The sequence below is a fragment of the Sardina pilchardus genome, chromosome 17, assembly GCF_963854185.1.
Source record: "Sardina pilchardus chromosome 17, fSarPil1.1, whole genome shotgun sequence".
NCBI classification, from domain to species: domain Eukaryota; kingdom Metazoa; phylum Chordata; class Actinopteri; order Clupeiformes; family Clupeidae; genus Sardina; species Sardina pilchardus.
In genome coordinates this window covers 26,796,118-26,816,879 of record NC_085010.1, presented here as the reverse complement: position 1 = coordinate 26,816,879, position 20,762 = coordinate 26,796,118, and the positions used below count along the sequence as shown (strand labels likewise).

The 20,762-nt window shown below is 44.7% G+C and overlaps 1 protein-coding gene across 1 annotated transcript in view; it reads left to right on the top strand.

Annotated features, from left to right (window-relative positions):
- The first annotated feature begins 811 nt into the window (after nt 1-811).
- Nucleotides 812-20,762, top strand: part of zdhhc17 (zinc finger DHHC-type palmitoyltransferase 17) — a 34,774-nt gene continuing 14,823 nt past the window's right edge. Inside the window, exons 1-9 of the mRNA XM_062517774.1 lie at nt 812-913; nt 8,637-8,740; nt 12,120-12,242; nt 14,227-14,304; nt 15,651-15,795; nt 16,631-16,695; nt 16,944-17,106; nt 17,753-17,878; nt 19,489-19,631. Coding sequence (XP_062373758.1) covers nt 851-913; nt 8,637-8,740; nt 12,120-12,242; nt 14,227-14,304; nt 15,651-15,795; nt 16,631-16,695; nt 16,944-17,106; nt 17,753-17,878; nt 19,489-19,631 — 1,010 coding nt within the window. The 5' untranslated portion in view covers nt 812-850. The remainder of the gene's footprint in view (nt 914-8,636; nt 8,741-12,119; nt 12,243-14,226; nt 14,305-15,650; nt 15,796-16,630; nt 16,696-16,943; nt 17,107-17,752; nt 17,879-19,488; nt 19,632-20,762) is intronic.

Sequence of the window (20,762 nt, the reverse complement as noted above, 5' to 3'; positions counted from 1 at the left end):
TATTAAAAGAGAGAGAGAGAGAGAGATAAAGAGAGAGAGAGAGAGAGAGAGAGATATACCTGTTTTAGTCAACAAAATATTGTGTAGGCTATTGGCATATGAAATAATGTTTTGGTGATGTAAAATTGCCATTTACATGTTTTCCACTTTGCATAGGCTATATTTCATATATCATGCATGTGTGCATTGGACTTCTATGCTCGATTGTGTTCGGAGAACAAAATAGGCAACTGAAATTGTATCTGTGATATTGTGCAAATTGCTCTATAACAGTGTAACAGCAAAGTGCTTAACCATGACCAACGTGTTTTAGATCTCACATTGAACATGGCTACAGAGTCTTGTTGTGTTTAGGCCTATTGTTTTTGTTTTTGCTTTTCGATAGTGCCCTATGCGTGTGTGGTGTTTCAGCACCAAATTTCAGAAAACATGAAAAGTCTAAAAACTAGGCTACACAGTTTGAGTGCTATTATAGGAGGCCTATAGAAATTTTGTCTTCAGAGGCCACAGGGGTGTATGCTTGCTAGATAACTTCATAACTCACTGGTTTGCGTTCATAATCATGTTTATTATTCAGAGATGCAGAGAAACACGTTCTTGCAAATGTGAGGATTATTTCAATGGGCCAGGATGATTCTGTGGTGCCATATGATGTGAAATAGGCTATGAGGATGACGTAATGCTTTGGCCATGGACACATCCCATTGACATGTTCACTGCGTTCGGCGTTGGCAGATTGGTTGGCTCTGTTTTGCATCGGCTTGCAGAAAGCAGCATCCCCCTCCTCCTGTCCTGTTTGTTTCTGCAAGAACCTTGCTTCCCAGAATGCTTGGCGAGGTTGACCACCAAGATGGCTGACGCTATGGATGATTATGAGAAAGAAGCTGGATGTGTCCCCATTCTCCATCCAGAGGTAATATAATCGACCGACAATGTTATGTTGGGTCATGCTACTGGAGAGTTTTCGAATGCGTATTTATGTCAAGGTTTCAGAGTAAATAGCATTGTCCATCACATGCAAGTACGGATGCACCCGCAAGAGAGGGCAGCTCCAATTGTATCTGTCAGGTTCCCCCTACTGCGTAATAGCATGTTAGCCAGCTAGCAGTTTAGCACTGGATATATAGACGTCAGCGTTTGTTGGCTGATTATATTGCTAGCTACATGTACAGCAGACCTATAATAAAATAGCTAAATGTCCATTTTGTAAAGTCTAGCTGGTATCTACACAAGGTTTGTTTCTTCAGTCTTCTATATACAACGTTAGCTAATGTTAGCTAGCTACGTTTGCCTTGTCTCCATGAAAGAGCTAGCAAATGTTAGCTGATATTAACTTGACACGATGAAAATGATGCTCCATTACAATCACGTATAGATTAACCTGAATAAACTATAATTACATTTAGTTCAAAATATGATTTGTTCAGGGAAGGGTAACGTTATATTTCGCGTGAGAATTGGTGTTGTCAGAACTAACGGTAGCTGTATACAAACAAATCTCTTGGGTGAAAGCTAACATCATTAGTTTGTTAGCTAACGTTACATTATATACCAGCAAGCGTGTTTTCATAGTGGCTAATGTAATTGTCCCGTTCTCGTTTATTTTGTTTGGCAAGCATTAAGATATAACACCAGTTGAGACCACTGTCTTTGCTAACAGCCTTTCAGGGGGGGATTTAACTCACTAACGTTAATTTACTCTTGAAGGTTAGCAGCTCGAGTGAACGGCAACTGTCATGTTGGTGTCCGTTATCTGCATTGTTATTATCATAAGATTTTGGGATGGGTGCTGCTCAAGAAGATTAACCTTCTCTCTTATGTAGCCTACAAGTCATGAACGTTCACGGAAGGTCTTGGAGATGTATTCTTTTTTTCAGGCAGGCACCATGACTACCTACATTTCCTAATTCCTCATACTCAGTTATTCTTAATACAGCCAAGAATGTTTCGTATCAGGTTAGAAGGACTCAAAAGTGGGAGATGAGTATTACTTGGGCAAGGCTGGAGGCCCCTTTTTTTTGTGAAAAAATGGCCAAGGTGTGCTTTGGCAGTTCAGGTAAGATTCACAAGGAAATAGTTACTTAATATCAGTCAAATCAGGTTTGCCCAGAAAATCAAGATGAAGGCTGATGAATTCAGGTGCTCTCTGTTTAAGAGTAGGTAGAAGATATTTTGCATTGTGAATTGACAGCATGTCTTATCTATGTAAATGATTGTTGAACCTTCAGCTGCTGTAACCGACATTCTTTTGTCACTCAGAATGAACAGCTTGCCTCTTGGAGAGTGTTGAAATCCTAAACCCTTGCTTTTGTCTGTGAACTGTGGGGCCACCCTTGTGGAATTGGTTTTGCGGGCACAAAGCTGGCATGACAAATAGTCAGAGAGGGAATAGGGACTCAAAAGTTCCCAATCGAGGGGTTGTAGGCCTACAGGCCGTGCAACCCATTGAAACCTATGAAAAGACAACATTGCATCCCCTACCTATGTCAAGGGAAACTATCTGTTGTAAATTCCCACAGTGAGACACCAAAACTTCTACTTCTACTCATCTACTTCTACTCATCTACTGAACTCCTGCAGTTTGAGACTGAAGTGGGTGGCCTTGTGTTTTGTTATGCTGTGCTAAAGAGAACCGCTGTGGGTTCTGTTGGAAGTTGGAACGTGCAGAGCGGCCGACACCTCCACTCACCCAGAGAGAGCGAGAGGGAAGGCGGGGTGGGTCTGTTGCCTCGGCATGTCAAAGAAGCACACGTCCACGTGCTAGCACTTTCAGTTTCACCCTTTCCCCTAGCCGATAGGTCTGCACAGTGCAGTGCACACACCCAGTGGATATTCCAACAAACTGACGGAAAGAGAGCTCTGTGAGTTCCAAAGATGCTCGGGTGGAAGGCACAGTCTCCTGTCATGTGGTGGTTGTGGCTGATAAGTCACCTGGTTTTGCAGAATTGGGATCGTGGAGCATAAACAACTCTGTATGGCCTGGCCCCTTTCCTGCAGTTAATCTTTACCTTAAGAGACAGATTCAGTGCCTGGCACTCTCCTGTGCAGTTGACATGTCTCAGGGTGCACACAGCCTTCACAGGCATCTTGGCATGCAATGTTGAATGGGGTGCAGGCCCCTTTACAGCAAATGTTTTATTCCAAGGATGGGTGAAGATTGTCGCCTTTCAAACCGTCACACACAATCCGGATATTCACTTTATGGCAATTATGAAAAATGTATGGACTTTCTAATAATGTGTCCTAAAAAAAATCCCAACTATTCTGTTTCTCTGTGAGCTGAGTGTACCCACAAGAGAGTCTGCCAGAATCTTGGTGTATGTTGTTTGATATTCAAGTGATTTCAGTGAGTTTCCTCGTCCAAATCCCGCTGATTGTTTTGAGCTGATCCCTCATTGCAGTCGTGCTGTTTTTTTCCCCCCCTTCAGCTTGTTATGATGAAAAGCGCAAACATTGACCTGGATTGGAAATGCAAATGATTGAGTATTTATTCATTAGCATAATATAAACGCTGAAGCAACTTTGTGTAGTGTAGCAGTACTAGCTTTCAAACATTCTAGACATGATGAGGCGCAAAGTACAAGATATAGGTTTGATTTTACTTTCCTAGGTATGTTTTTTTATGTATTATTATTTGCAGCAGATATCGCTTTCTATTTGTATCACTACCCACAAACGCAGTCCTCTTCAAATTCATTATAAAAAAAAAATCCACAACCATCAATCCTTCCTGAGCCATGTTAATGAGAGATGAGAACATTGAGTCGCTAGGCCTATTGAATTAGCCACTGAAAAAAAATGAGTGCTTGGTGTTGATTGCACAGTTCCTGTGCCGGTTGGGTCCAGTCTGTGTGCCTGGTTCCCCACAAGCCTGCCTGGTGGGAGATGAAGAGAGATGGCTGTGTGAGTAAATTATGAACCGGGCAAGTTCTTGTGGCTTGCAGGTGATCATGGTGTCAGCTGAGCCTTTCCAGCTCTAGTTTGCATGACTGATGACTCTCGTTCCCGTTGTTGATATCCCGTTGCAGGGAAGAATGGATCTCCAGGCGATATAGCACACGTGAAATCCTCTGTCAATGTGTACAAGGAACCGCCTGAGCTAGGCCTATCTAAGGCCTACTTGTAGTGTTGCAAGTTCTTGACTTCGGAACATTTGACTTCAGCTGACAACTTCTGTATTTATGTAGTTTGAGGATCTACCTTTAAAATATACTGTACAAGTAGTACTAGCAGATAGGGCTGAACGATTATGGAAAATAATCTAATTGCGATTTTTCTTGCCAATATTGCGATTGCGATGCGATATGCCATTATTTTTTTAAGGTGTTTGTCTTGCGAATTTTTCAACAAAAACAAGCAGTAAATCATATAGTATGGGCAATAGGCTATATTAGATTAAAAATAAAATCTTACTTCCTGGAAGTCATACCTCTGTTATGATGACAGGTGATGCATGAATTGATGGATGACATTTTTTTTTAACTAGCTACTTCAATCACAATAGTAGGCCTATATTTTGAACTTTCAACCTTGTAGGCCTACATATCAGAACATAAAGTACTAGTACAAGGAATCCTGATGTAAAGATTAAAATGAAAGTCAGTAACAAGTCACACAGATTGCAGATTTGCAGATTGCAAAAATATGAAAATATTAATAGCCTAAATCTTACTACGCAGTTTTTCAGATAATTCACTTGATAATGAACCTGATATGTTCTGCATACAGAAATTCCTGATATTCATGGCTGCACAGCACACTGCACTGACTATTCCAACTCCGTCTCTTTAATTCAGCTGTTTGGTTGAAGCCTCAACATATTGTAAACAAAGTAGCATAGTTGGCTATCTTATAGTCTACTGGTTGGACGGGTCAGTTTCCCCACGTCTGTTTCAAGGTAGATAAATACTTTTTTTTTTCTCCTTGGGATAAGCCCTTTTGAGTCTTGAAGTTGGAAAACATCTGTATTGAGATGATCAGTCAATTTGAACGCAATTAGTTTTAGATGTCTGCAGCATGCTAATAATGATGCTAACCGGATTTTATGTATAATTTAGCTAATCGTCTTCTATGCGTCATTGCTTTCACGATTGTGAATGTTTTATTTGGATTGAATGTGCATGTCGAGGCGCGGGTGTCCATTGAGCGCGCACGACAGAGGGTGCGTTTCATGTAGCGTTTATACGTCCTCCCTCGCTCCTCGATGCCTCGATCCTCACTGATCTACATAAAGAATGACGGGGGGGAAACAATGGGATAGTCTATCCAGTGTTAGTTATAGATCAGTGGGAACGCCCCTCGAGGATCGAGCATCGAGGATCGAGGAGGCATAATGAGAGGCACCCAGAGAGAGAGAGAGAGGGAGGGAGGGAGAGGGAGAGAAAGCGGGCCAAGGAGAGGGGTTTGAATCTATACCGTTTGGTGAATTTGCAGGCATAGTCTACAATGAAAACTTGCGAAAGACATTCATGCTTTCACCCGAGCAGCGCAGGTGCACTAGTGCAACCTAGAATTTGTTTCAGTCGCACTCTTAAAAATGTTGGTTCAATGGTTCTATCGAGCAGCTTGCCGAGTTCACTCTCTGATAGACTGTTTCAAATATTTGCTACTTTATGCTCTCATGTCACGTGACCAGAGGGTACTGTAGGCTAATCGCAGCCTTTGCGGTTAGAAAATTGCACTTCATCATATCGCGATATTATCGCAAATGCAATATATCGTTCAGCCCTACTAGCAGACACAATGCAACCCTAGATGATGTGTTCCTAAAACTGAGCTACCAAAGACCACATTTGGACTCTGAACAAGCTGACTTCCATATTAGCATGCCCAAATTGTGCACAGGCCCATGTCACTGGCTTCCAGTCACAGCTTATGTTGGCAGGCTTATCACACAAAGCAGAAGGTGGAATTTTGTTTGCTCTCTTCCAACTCTGAAGGTCAAAGTTGATCAGAGGCCACAAAGGGCAAAGTGCCATCTCAAGCACACTTTCTCCCTTTGTGTCTATTGGCAGGGGAGGGTCCTCCTCTCTCTTTGCCCGTGTAGCCATAATTTGCCCGCTTCTGCCATGGGCATGAATATTGATGAGAGGGAAAGGATCGGGAGCAATGCATTTCTATGCAGTAATGAGCTGAAAACCCACCCAGAATAGCACCCTAACTAACCTCCCCAAGGAGAAAAGGTTAGAGCTCCTGGACTTACCAACAAAAAAAGTAAAGGAGCTGATTTGACTATGCTGTGTTTGGTAATGTCTGCTGTAGTTTGTATCAAACGGCAGTGCTTTGTATCTCCCAAATTCTGTGTGCTCTTTTGACTTTTTACTGATGATCAATGATCAAGTTTTCTCCCGAAAGGTTTTTTTATTTGATTTTTTTAAATGCAAAAACTAGGTATAATGCTTAAAATTCAATGAATGTGAATGGCTAGTCCCTGGTGCCAGGTCTGTATAGCGTTGATGGCCTATGTTTTGTCAAGGGCGCTTCTGTCTTGATCCCAGCTATTGGGGGTTGCTTTTCCAGTATCTGATTTAATCTGGTGGCTTCATCATGTTTTCAGCAAAAGGAGCAAAAAGAATTGCTGATGTGTTGCAGCGCACTGTACTTAGTTATCTCTGCCCTTTGGCTTGGTTATCTCAGATGTCTAAACTGGCCAGTACAGTACTGGTCCCCTTAGACCCTGTCTTTTTGGAACATTGTGTTCAATAAAATGGTGGGCTTTTTATACAAAATATGTCCATCATTCAGAGCAGGATAAATCACAAAGGTTTTTTGCAGATTTACTGCATATGTTGCCATCACAAGCTGATTGTAAATCTAAGCTATTGCTGCCATGAAAAAGGGACCCTAACTATTTTGTCCTCACTGTGAAAAGCAGCCATTTCCTTTTTCTATGGTTTTGATTTGAGTTTAAATGGAAAGCGAGGAGGAGAACAATCTCTCTACAACTAAATAAAGTATGAGCATGTCGCGACTGAGGGATTTAATTAGGCAACTTAGTAACTTTATTTCTAGCACAGAAAACCCTGCCTACATCTTTGGATCAGTCCCAATCACATCCGTGGAGAAAGTCACCAGTTGGCAGTCACTGGTTTGGCTATTACGCGAGGGCAGGGAGTGTCGGGGCGGGGTGCTGCTTCCTCCCTGCCCCCCGGTCAATCACAGGGGAATAGCAGACATCTGCCAGCCATCCCCTCCTCCTATCTCTCAGGAGACACACACACACACACACACACTTTCTCCCCCGCTACTCTGACTTCCCAGTGCACTGCACAGACCACTTGACAGTAAATAGGCCCACAGGTGCCGATCCTTCTGTCGCCATCTCAGAACTGTTCTCTTTAGCTTAGGGAGGCTCCTATCAGAATGATTCGACCTGGACATATTTAGGGATGATGAGAGCTGTTTGGACTCTCAGCATGCTGTCAACTAATGCTTTCTTTCAAGTCTCAATTTAGCATCCTTTGAAAGGAAAGGTGATGATGAGTGATGCCCCACAATTCCTTGCACCAGATAGCAATAACCAATCATCTTGACACAAGTCAATAACATCCGCCTTCTCTTAAGTGTGAGAGGAGTGTTTTTTTTTTTTTTTTTTTTTTTAAGACTGTGGTTGTCTTCCTGGGTCCTTATGAATTCATCTTCATATCTGTCCTCAACCTCATGACGTTTTACTTTGAGGTGGAGTGGAGAGTGGACAGGAAAAGACAACAGGACAGAAAATCAGATCCCAGCTGTGGTTGTCTTCCTGGGTCCTTATGAATTCATCTTCATATCTGTCCTCAACCTCATGACGTTTTACTTTGAGGTGGAGTGGAGAGTGGACAGGAAAAGACAACAGGACAGAAAATCAGATCCCAGCCTGGGTCTACGTCTGTGTTGGCTGTGCTCGCTAAGATCGTAACAGTAAACGTATGTGTCTTTCCTGGTCGGGGATGTGATGCTGTTTGACACCTCAATTATTCTCCAGTCTGTTTCAGCCACATGTGTGATGTGACGTTCCGCAGCCCACACTAGACCCTCGCTCCTACCCAAACATTCAGAGCTGTTTTGGCAGAACCAATCCTGATCTGTTGTCTTGAAACCTGATGTGCCATCAGTGTTATTGTTGTTTTGTCTGCGTCCGAGTTATAAAATGAACTGTTGTATGTAAGAGCGGATGTTCGTTGGTTGGGTGGTGGTTAGGTAGGTAGGGACTTTAGCCTGCAGTGGGAGACCGGCTAATCATCCGTGACCTGGCAGTGCCCACTGAGACTGATTGAACGTGAAAGGTTATGTCGCCTAGCATCACTGCAGAGCAACAGTGTCTATCTATCTCTCTTTCTCTCTCTTTTTCTCTCTCTCACACACAGACATGCACATATACAAAACAGACAACAAACACAAAGACACAAACACATTCACTCACTCACTCATTCATTCATTCACCCTCTAATTCTGTTTAACTCTCTCACTCTTTATTTGAATCTCTTCCTCTGCTAACACCTTTTTTTCTGTGTTTTGTGTGTTTTTCTAGCTCTCTCAGGGTGCCTTCCCAGGGGGGACCACCACAGAACTTGTCACTGATTGGTTGAACATTTATTCTTTTGCCTCTCCCTCTCCCTCTCTCCACCCCCCCCCCCCCACCCCACCCTCTACAGGAGCTGAAGCCCCAGAGCCACTATAACCATGGCTACAGCGAGAACGTGGGTCGCAAGAGCCACGTGGATGACTACAGCACCTGGGACATCGTCAAAGCCACACAGTAAGTAGAGAATAGCAGGCAGTGACCGCAGAAGGAAAAACAGAGGCTGCGTCTCAAACTTGCTTTCGTGCCTATTCGTATACTAAGTTGAAGTATATAGTGCAGATATTGGGACGGTACTAAACATTGAAAAATGGGCACTGCGGATGGAAGAGTTCAGTGGACAGTTGCTGTATACTGACGGAAGAAGTATGCCGTTTGAGACACAGTCTAAGACAAATGCTCACTGTAGCTGATGTTCGCCTTTGCTCCTGATCTGTGTGTCTTATGCGTTCAGTAATTGATGTAACAGAGAGCTGGCATAAGCAGGTATCGTGCGATGATGCCATCTATTTTACTGCATACAAGATGAGGGGGAATATAAGTAGAGTGATTAGACTTTGTTGAAGCCATGTAGACCTCCTTACAGTCACCAGACATGCATTTCTAGTCTTTGTTGGCCACAGTTACATATCGTGTCACGATTGCACGTGAATGATGCTGCAATGAACAACATCCCCCCTTGTGAAAAATCACCAAAAAATTCAGGAAATCAGTTCATCTCCTGCCCAGAGTTGTGAAAGTCCAGCCTCAGAAAGTAAACGTCCAACCATGTATTGGTTCTTCTACCCAGAGCGGGAGATAAAACAGAGTGGCGATTCTCCCATAAGAGACCGTGGGAAAAAATGGCAGCGCTTTCCCATGCCAGTTTCCGGGTTATGGGAGTTTTGGAACTATTAACAGCCAATCTCTTGGTCATTAGTCAGTGAGTTAATTGATTACACTCTCCAGCATCCAGAAATACATCCCGCCCTCCTGCGCTTCAGCCATTCAGCACAGGTTTTTTGGAATGTTGATCGTGTGGCGGTGGCATCAAAGAGTGTCGCAACTCTCTCTTCCTATAGCTCTGGTTCTACCTGGGCATTAATAGTGAGGTGATTTCACTAATTGTCTGATTTGCCTAGCTGAGGAGTTGTGCCACTTAGAATCAGCTGGTTTAGTGAACGGTACGGTTGGTAAAAAAAATATGGTGGGAGTTTTGCAAAAATGGAACAACAGTCTGGGCAATTTTTCTTCACAAGACGGAATGCAGATTTTATAAACTGGAGGGTATCGGCCATGAAATATATTGACTCGCCACTCCTGCTTTGATGTTGTGAGACGCCCCTTTATAGGCACTGTTCTCAAAATCGAATAACCAACAACTAAAAAGGATGTGTCTGAGTGTGTATTAATGCAAATGTCTGTTAGGCTAACCACACTCATGTTCCTCTTGCAATAGCCTACTGTTACAGATTTGCATAGTTCTACAAATGTATTTGTGTTTCAGGGTTTAAGGGCACAATATGTTACCACACAAGAAGCTAAGCGAGATTACCTGCTGCACGACATTACCTGCCCAGCTGCTCAGTCATTACAGGGCATGCTGATGTCTGTGTTTCTTTCGGCGAGCGTGTTTACATGCACACTAAAAGAAACGCTAACTGGCAGTGATCAGGTAGCTGGAATAATCTGTTTAAGGTGTATACAAGAATATTGACAGAAACCTTGGTGTGTTAAACAGATTTTTCATAAACCCAATAACGGCAGTAAACCGATAATGAATAACGGTTTATTCCGTTTGCATGAGCACAAAAAAAGCGATAATAATCCATATTTTAGCGTGCATGTAAACACTCTCTTTCACTCTTTCATTTCTCTTTGGCATGCTTTTGGGATTCTGGACTCCGTCGCACTCATCGTCACATGACTCGCGGCAGGACAGGAAAATTTGGGAGTGGACGAGCCGGTTATCATGATAGCAAGACAATAGGCCAGTTGTGTTGTATAAATATGCAGCACTTATATGTTGCGCAACCGTCGTATCCGGTGGAACGGTTTAACTTCTGATTAGAAACGAGGTGCTCCTTGAGTGAGGATATTCTGGACTGGCCTCACTTTAGACACTGCAATGCTAGTATTCACAAGGTGAAGTGTCCACCCATTCAAAGGGAAAAAAAGCAAAATGACAGGCAGTGGTTCATAACCCTCCATTTTAGAGGAAGGATGGGGAGCAGGCAAAGCTGGGGAATATGAATAATTAACATGTGACGGTACAGGTGAGAGTCCAAATGTTTTACAAATAACCTTTCTGTTTTAATTTGGGACCAAAATCAAGTCCAATCTCCCTATCTCTCTCTCTCTGTCTCTCCGTCACTAACACACAAACACACGCGCGCGCGCGCGCACACACACACGCGCATACACACACACACACACACACACACACACACCTGCCAGATCTATTTCCTCTACACCAAGTATTTCTCCCCTTTCTCATCAGGAAGTCCCTGTATTACATTCTGAAATGTTTTGCAGTCAGCCTCTCCAACATAAGCACACACACACACACACACACACACACACACACACACACACACACACACACACACACTCACTCACTTACTCACTTTCAGCTGCACTCATTCACATCCATTTCCACATGCATGCACACACCCACAAATTCACATGTGCACACACACACACACACACACACACACACACACACACACACACACACACACACACACACACACACGTTCACAGAAACTTCCATTCTTCCCTGTGCGTGCTGTGGTCCCCAGGGATGGCCAATAAATCCCACTCCTGTGTCACTTTATATGGCCTTCTTGTGTTGATGTGTGTGGTCTGGGCAGCCAGAGCAATATTGCTGTTAATCTCTTTAACCTGAGCGCAGATTAAAAAGACCAAATGGCCGTGTTTTATGTCCTTGGCAGAGGGTTGGTGGTGGATGTGGAGACCGCAGACACAGATGCGAACACAGGATGTTTGTTTTGTGTCGGGCTGTTCACATCAGAAACTATAACTGTAAAGACGACCACAGCTATAATGATATGAGTGACCACACTGACCAACGACAAAGAAAGTCTCTCGTTTTGATCAGTTTGATGTCTAAAATTCAATGGATTCTGATTGGCTGTCAGCTTTGTATCGTTCTCAGAATTGCTCTGACTTTGATCCCTAACAATATCGTTCATCTTCCTGTCATCATCGTTATAGCATGTGGTGTGGACGTTGTCATTCACGTTAACTAGAGCAATGCTTAAAACTTGTTTTTGCCATTATTGTTATTATTATTGTTCCAAATGCAATGCCCATCTATTTATCTCCCCCAAAAACAATCAAATCAAAGATTCTCTAATGCTATGCGGCTGCTCTGAAATCTTTGGTCGCTGAAGTCATTTCAGTGTACCATGCATTATTATGTACTGTAGAAGGGACATTTTCAGGGAAAAGTAATGGAATTCCACATTTGACTTGGAGTGTGAACCCTGGTATGTATGCAGATGATGGATGATATATTGGACTGACCCTGGACCCTCTCCCTTTCCCTTCCCAGGTACGGGATCTTTGAGCGATGCCGAGAGCTGGTGGAGGCGGGCTACGACGTGCGTCAGCCGGACAAAGAGAACGTCACACTCCTGCACTGGGCCGCCATCAACAACAGGATAGACTTGGTCAAGTGAGTCACGCCGCAGACCTCACACAGACCCACACACACACACACACACACACACACACACACAAACACACACACGAGTCAAACCGCTTGCCTCAGTCCGGTGTCGCCGGGCCAGAAGCACACCGTGCTGTGGCACCGAGTTTGTGTTTGCGGTGATGAATGGGCCCCTGTGGCGCGAGCGTGCGGCAGGTTGGAGCCAGACTGATGTGCTGGCATTTAAAGTGTGGCATTAGCAGGGGTTCAGAAAGTGCAATTAGTACATTATGGTGCCAAGGAAACGAGAGTAAAAAAAAATGTTTCTAAATCAACAATGGTGATGTAATTCCAAGAGCTTGATGAAAAGACCAGAGTTTACCATGTCTTTTGCATTTCAGACATTTAATACCATCAATTTGCATTCTAAAGGCTTAGCTGAAACTATGGAGGATGAAAGATGTATTATATGCACCGGAGTGCCTCAGCATTGTTGGTTTGGAAGAGGGCTTTTCAACCAGTGGCCACCGCTATGCCGGTGGTCCCTGACTCTGCATTAAATAACGTAGTTTCATTGAGGTGTTGGAACTGGTTTTGTTATTCAGCAGTGGCTCTCAGGTTGCTTTCTCAGTCAGAAATGTAGACCCTAGGTCACAATCAGTTGGAAAACTCTGGCCGAGAAGAATTTGTAGTGTTGCCTTTGTAAAGCCATAGTTTTTGTAGTGTTGCATTTGTAAAGGTGCTGATAAGGAGTGCTCATATGACCAAAGCTTTCTGATGTTATGAGGCCCAACATCCATCTCAAAGTCAAGATTAGTTACATCTATGAATGACTGGTGATTGCATAATTTTCACACACTTTGGCTCTTCTATTAGTAATCAAAAGGGATGATAAAGTCTGTAGTTTCAACTACCAGCTCTCAACTCTGACAGTCTATCAGGGTTATTATTCCTAAAACTGTAATTACTTAAGATCAATATCAATAGGTAGAAGTCATTTTGTCATTCATTCATTAGTCGTAGCATCCTTAACTAATGAAATTCAAATTCATATGTGCAGTTCAGCTAGAAAACCTGCATAGTGTGTGCATGCATAGTCACACATCCAAGGATGTGAACTCAAGACACACACACACACACACACACACACACACACACATACAAAGTAGAATGGATGCAGACACCCAAATTCACACAATTAGTGTGTTATCGGCTGCAGTGCTCTGCTGCAGAGTGCTATTGTCTGATGGGGTTCAGAGATGAACCAAATTGCAGGGACGGAAATTACCATGCAGCCCCCTGCTGTGTGTGTGTGTGTGTGTGTGTGTGTTTCTTTCTGTGTGTGTGTGTGATGGGGTGGGTGGGGGTGTGAAAGACGGTTGAGTGCGTGTGCGTTTGTGTCTTTCCTTGCTTGCTTGCTTGCATGCATGCTAGTTACAGAAAAGAAAGAAAGACCGAGGCAAGTGTATTTGCCATTTTCTCTTAACACTGCATTCTGTGGGCAGGATCACCAGACACTTTGTGTGCGTGTGTGTGTGCGTGTGCGTGTGCGTGTGTGTGTGTGTGTGTGTGTGTGTGTGTACGTGTGTGTGTGTGTGTGTGTGTGTGTGTTTTTTGGAGGGGATGTGGTGTTTGCCTAACCCCAAAACCTCTACACTTATCCAGAGCCGAGGAAACCACGAGTTGTCCTCTGGTTTAGAGTTTATGGCCCTCCTCGCTAAATATAACCGTTAGTCTGTTAGCTTAAGAAGGATTGTCTGCTTGTTCAGATGTCTATCGTTTACATATAAATCAATTATAATATATTATACTATTGAATTGATGTCATTGCTTAAGGAAGGGAATTGTACCGATTTAATGGCATGTGCTTAAATCTGTTCTTCTCATCAGACAGGTTTAGGGGATGGCAGGAATGACTGCTCAGTATTCATGCTTAGTCCTCCTCTGTTCAGCAGATGGTATAGTCATGAAGTGTGTGTGTGTGTGTGTGTGTGTGTGTCTGATCTTGCAGGTACTACATATCTAAAGGTGCTATAGTGGACCAACTTGGGGGCGACCTCAACTCCACACCATTGCACTGGGCCACCAGGTAAGCCTGAGTTTTTTCATTGTTTGAATGCTCCTCTGTGTTCACTTGATTTTGGCATGTGAAAATTCACTTCACTCAAGAACAGTCCTGAAGCTTTTTTCCAACACTCATAGTGTATTGTAATGGGGGCACATATACATTTTTGAAAGAAGGCCGTGTCACACAGTTTGGGTCAATTTAGCGTATGGAAGCCCATGGCGGTGAGATGTGGATGGAGATGACTGCTGAACCCGATGTGGGTTCACATGCTTTCTTATGTCGAAATGAAGCGTGCAACTGCTGTATCCCTCAGCACGCTAGCCCGACCTTGATTACTCATGCACACTCTCTCTCACACACACACACACACTTACACACACATACACACACACACACACACAGTAATCAGATCCATGTGTAAACACTTAATCCTAGCCAGCGCATACTCCTGTGTGGTAGGGCGAGCGCGGTGACATCACTCACCACCGTGCATCCATCCTCCCTGCGGTGACCGATATCCATTATTGATGACCCGTGTGTGGGCGGAGGACCTAAATCCGTGCCCTCTAAACCTCTAGTGACCTTTACAAAAGAGCGCTCCAGTTTGCACAGCGAGTCGCACAGGCCCCTTTATCTAACGGCATATCGCGAATGGTCACCGCAGTATTGATTTACTGTGTCCTGCTCCGCCGATGGCTGGGAAGCTGTGTGGAGTGTGGCCAGTGGCCAGTGAAATTGTGAAGGCCGGTGCGAGCCGCTGTTGTGGTACCTGAAGCAGCGATGGACACACCAAATACCGATGTCGGAAATTTGGGGCTTGGGATTTACAGTGTGCTTGCAGAGTGCTGAGAGGTTCTTTTCCTTCATTTATTTTGAGAAAGTTGTGCTGCAGAGTGCAGACTGTGCCCTAGTTTTTTTTTTGTTGCGTGTTTTTTTCAGGATGGTGTACTGTGTGGTGTCGTTGTCTACCCGTTCCCTTGCTGAACAGTTTCTTTCATCCTGTGCTGTCTCACTGCTGTGTTTCCCTCTCCTGAACTCTCTCACTTTTCCCTCTGTCATCTTTCACTCTCTTTTCTTTTCTCCTTATTTCCCTTGTCTCTTTCTCTCTTCTTTTCTCTCTCTTCACCTTTCTCTATTCTCTCTCTCTCCTCCTTATTTCCCTTCTCTCTTTCTCTCTTCTCTTCTCTCTCTTCACCTTTCTCTATTCTCTCCTCCTCATTTCTCCTCTCTCGTCTCTTCTCTCTCTTTTCCCCCCTCTCTGTGTCTCAACAGTCTCACTGTTTGTTTTTCGCTCTTAAGATATGTCCCGTTTGAGTCTCTCTTTCTCCGTATCAACGCTAACTCCTCTCCCTCTCTGCCCCGTGCAGGCAAGGCCACCTCTCCATGGTGGTGCAGTTGCTAAAGTATGGCGCCGACCCCTCCCTCATCGACGGCGAGGGCTGCAGCTGTGTCCACCTGGCCGCCCAGTTTGGACACACCTCGATTGTGGCCTACCTCATTGCCAAGGGACAGGTACGCGACACCTGTGCACCACACTGTTAGAAACCATGGATGATGGACAAGCCTATTCATTCCCAACACTGCAATAGGAATTACATTAATCGATGCCGAATCATTAATGTTTGCTGTTGATTGCTACATTGCTTTTAAATGGATGGCAGGCGTACTGTAAGATGTGTTTTACCTCCCTCATTAGTGTCAGTAGCAGGATGAGTGATTGCGTAGTCTAGTGTGGACGTCCTTCTTTTGTGGCATTCATCAAGTCGTTACAGTGTTTTCCTGTGTATTAGCTGCATTGTCTATAAACCACAGGACGGTGTTTTATACAAGTTAAAAAGCAAAACCATACAAATACCATATATAGCTGCTCTCGTGCATAAACCTCATAGCTGAAGAGATTTAGCAAAATCAATGTCTAAGCCTTGACTAATAGTTGGGAAATTACGGCACCAACCTCATTGTGAATGCAAGGTTTCCACAGTCCTGTAGAGCAGGTTACATTCTCTCAGTCCTGCTTTCGGAGACGCCTCGCAAAGCACGGTTGATATGACTGAAACTAGTGTCACTATATGCTCCTCGTTAGCTAAAGCGTTTGTGTCCCAGGACACTCTCGGTCAATGTATCAGTGGGACATGTTGGCGAGGGGATGGGTCAGGATTGCAAAAGCACTGCCCTAAAGCAAGGGTGCCGGACATGTTGTTTATGTTTGTATCCACCAGGGGGTGGTACACCACCTGTGTGCATAAGAGGTTTGGAGCTCTGCAGTTTCTCTGTGAGCTAGTAAGTTCTCTTATTTCTCTCTATTTTTCTCTTTCTCTCTTTCTCTTTCTCTTTTGTGCTTTCTTAGGACGTAGACATGATGGATCAGAATGGCATGACCCCCCTGATGTGGGCAGCTTACAGGACACACAGGTATGTGTGAGGAGGAGATGGTGCACTCAGGGCTTTATGCACCTATTTATTGCACATGTATGCTAGGAGGTGTGGGCATAAGTGTGTGTGTGTGTGTGTGTCTTTGACTGTGGGTGTACATGACGACAACCTGTTGTCTTTTGTGACGTCTTTTGTGACGGCATGTGTGTGCGCTTTGTGTGTGTGTGTGTGTGTGTGTGTGTGTGTGTCCTCCTCCTCATTGCGATGTTCCGTGCTCCCCCCCCCAGCGTGGACCCCACCAGGCTGCTGCTGACCTTCAACGTGTCGGTGAACCTGGGGGACAAGTACCACAAGAACACGGCGCTGCACTGGGCAGTGCTGGCCGGCAACACCACCGTCATCAGCCTGCTGCTGGAGGCCAACACCAACGTGGACGCCCAGAACATCAAGGTCAGGGGTCAACGCCGCTGACGTGACGTGACGCCGACGCTGACATCACTGACGGACTGTTAGGGTTCCGTTAGTTCTGTCAGTGTCAGGAGCCGCACACTTTTTTTAGTGCAATTCAAGGAGAGTTGGGAGTTCGATTAGATCCCATTTTGACATAGAATGTGCATAAATAGTTCATAGTTTTAGTTTAATTGTACAGTTACTCCTTTCGTCAGCACATATTGCTAATTACACGATTGTAAACCTAACCTGGCTGTGTGTGCATGGAGTAATGACATACAGGTGTGTATCATTACCTCTGTATCTGTGAACTATGTGTCAAGTAGCCGTAGATGGGAGGTGGGTAAAGGTGGCGTTTTATGCATGAAATGAGCTGTGAGGTGTAGCAAAAAAGCTGTGAACTACGTGCGCAACGATTCCGAAGCAGAGCCTGCTCGCTATGTTGTAATTAGTCACTGGCAAGAGAGAAGGGAGTTGTTAAATGGATTTTTAAGCTGATGGTGGAGTAATTAACTGAATGGGCTAAGGTGTTTCAACGTTTAGGTACCCTGGCTCTCAGCTTGTGCTCCGCTTAATCAAGCTCTCCATATTGTACATTATGATTTAATTAATCCTGTGTGTGTGTGTGTGTGTGTGTGTCCTACAGGGGGAGACACCGCTTGACCTTGCAAAGCAGAGGAAAAACGTCTGGATGATCAACCACTTACAGGAGGCCCGGCAAGCCAGGGGCTATGACAGCCCATCCTACCTGAAGAGACTCAAGATGGATAAGGTCTGCTTTCTGTCTCAGTTTGTCTCTCTCTCTCTCTCTCTCTGTCTGTCTGTCTGTCTGTCTGTCTCTCTCTTTCTCTCTCTTCCTCTCTCTCTCTGCCTGTCTCTGTCTCTCTCTCCATCACCTCATCCCTGCGCTCTCAATCTTCCTCCATCCCTCTCTTTTACACTATAGCTGTTTTCAGACGTGACCTCCAGACAGTGCCCAGACAGCGTCCAGGTAATTAGGTGGCGGACTCAAACGGAGTGGAGTGCTCAGACACGATCCTCACACATGGACATCACATGGCGAGACTTGTTCATACCTGAAATACTCCGGGTGGTTTAAGTGAGGGGAGTAGCCAGCGCTTCAATTTAGCGCTAGTCTGTCTTGAAAACAAGGATTTATGGATGCATTTGATTATGACAGTCATAACATTATAAAGTACAGTTAAGCCAAGGGGACATCAGTTTCGCACACATCATCATCATCATCATCATCATCATCACTACGCCCCCTCACTAGGTGGAAATCTACTCATGCTCTAACCGTCTGTGTTCAGATATACACTCGCCCGAGTAATCTCCAGACTTAATACTAGATATCTGGTGGTGTCAAACCTGGGTGATTTCTAGGTGAAATAATTTGGACATTGTGTTCACGTATACAGCCCACCCATTTGATTCCTGGATCACGCCCAGAGCCAGTGCATGTGTGAAAGAAGCTTATGATACAGCAGCTGGATGTGCTTGAGGGAGTGATTTTTTTTGTTTTGTAAAAGTGAGGAGAGTCTTGTTTGCGTGTGGATTTTCTGAAGACACCAGCGTGTCCCAATAAACAAACCGCGCAGACATCTGGAATGTGACACTCCCTAGACACTCCGAGTGCCCTCATGGTTCTCAGAAGGCTCGGCATCGGAGGATTAAACCGCTTTTCGTGTCGATGCTGTCCCGTTCCTCGCCGAAATCTTTTAGACTCCCTCGCCACCTGTCTCTTTTTTTTTTTTTTTTTTCCACACAAAAAAACACACACAAGAACTCCTCAACTTAACTTGAAAGAGCAAGCCTGTCCTGAAGGAAATTGCTACCTTGGCAGTTGACAGTGCGGCGGGCAGCTAAGGTTCAATTAGTCTCGCTGGTGTGCCGTTGTTACGGGAACGGGGGGGGGGGGGGGGGGGCCTTGGGGACAGCAGTTGTGATTAGCTCCGGGGGCCGTTTAGAGCTGTCGCCTCAGGAGAGCTGCGTGAAAAGCGGAGCTTCTGAGATGGTCGCCGCGCTCCTAACCACCAGCTGCCCGGCCTGCTAAAGAGCAGTCTGGCTTTGTGCGCCATCTGGGAACAATCCAGGAGCCTCTTATTTGCCCTGTCTGCATCCACAGAGTGTGTGTTAAGTTTTTTTCTCCCTTTTTCTCTTCCCCCCCATCTCTCTCTCAATCTAAAGAGTGTTGTTTTGTTATTTGTTTCTCTATGTGATTTAGTTCATTATAGTTCTTGATTTGTATGATTTGTACAATACCTTTTTTTTTCACTATGAAATGTGGCATTAAACCCAAACTTACTCACTTGCACTCTCTCTCTGTTTCCCTATCTTTCTACCCATCGCTCTCCCCCGTCTCCCCTGGCTGTCCTGCAGGAGTTCAGACAGAAGGTGATGCTGGGGACCCCGTTCCTGGTCATCTGGCTGGTGGGCTTCATTGCCGACCTGGACATCGACTCCTGGCTCATCAAGGGCCTCATGTATGCCGGGATGTGGATCACCGTGCAGTTCCTCTCAAAGTACGACACGCATGCACTCACACCCTCTCCTCTCCTCTCCTCTCCTCTCCTCTCCTCTCCTCTCCTGCCCTCCACCCTCCCCCTCTCCACACACCAATCCCTCCTCTGGTTCGTCCATCTGGACCTGTGGTGCTGGCCAGCTTTCTCTGTCCCTCCTTGCTCTAGCTCCCGCTAGGCTCACGTTAGCCACCCACTGGGCACCTGTGGGACTCCGCCACCCGTGTGGAAATTTCCAGAACACACCCCTGTAGAGCGGAGGGCTCGCCGCTTTTTGTTTGTTGATTTTAGATTTGGTTTGACATACAGAAGCACACTTGTGTAGATACAAGAAGTGAGAGAGCCATATCAGGAATAAAACGATAAAATCAGAGACGTACAGTAATTTCCTGTGTATTAGCCGCAGTGTGTATAAACTGCAGGACAGCATTTTATGCCAGTTAAAAAGAAAAAAAAACATTAATACCATATGAACGGCCCCTGTGTATTAACCTCATGGTTGAAGAAATGTAGCAAAATCAATGTATAAACCTTTGGCTAATAGTTGGGAAATTACAATATGTTGTCCTTGTTGTTAAAGGACTACTAGAGTGACCCCAAATGTCCACGTTTGTCTATGTTCGAAAGCAGTGTGACCTTGCGCTGTCAGCACAGACTGGTGGTGGGCATGGCATTCTTGGACACACTTAAAGAGACAGTACTTATTGTTAGTTCCACTTAGCAGAATGAATAGATTACCATGGCTGGCCTGGGCCTCCAGGGCACTGGTCAGATGCCTCTGCTGCTATGGCCATAAAGAACAGCTACTGTTCCAGCTCAAGTTTGTTTTGTATCTAATCAGGGACATTCTCCAAGGCAGGACAATCATGTGTTTGTTTTAAGTCGGTCTGGCCGGACTTAGAGTAATTTGTTTGGAAACGAATATGGCCGACGACCCCAGACTTCATCCTTAGTATATTCACCTTTGCTTTTAGCTGAACGGGTAGAACTTGGCATTTACAGTCAGCACAAAGGTTAACTGTTTGATTCCTTGATAACGAATCACGTAAACTGCTAACGTACTTAAAAGTCTGTGCGGTCAGTTATTCTGTGTAAAAGTGCAAACACTGACTACCTCTCTTCTCCTTCTCTCCT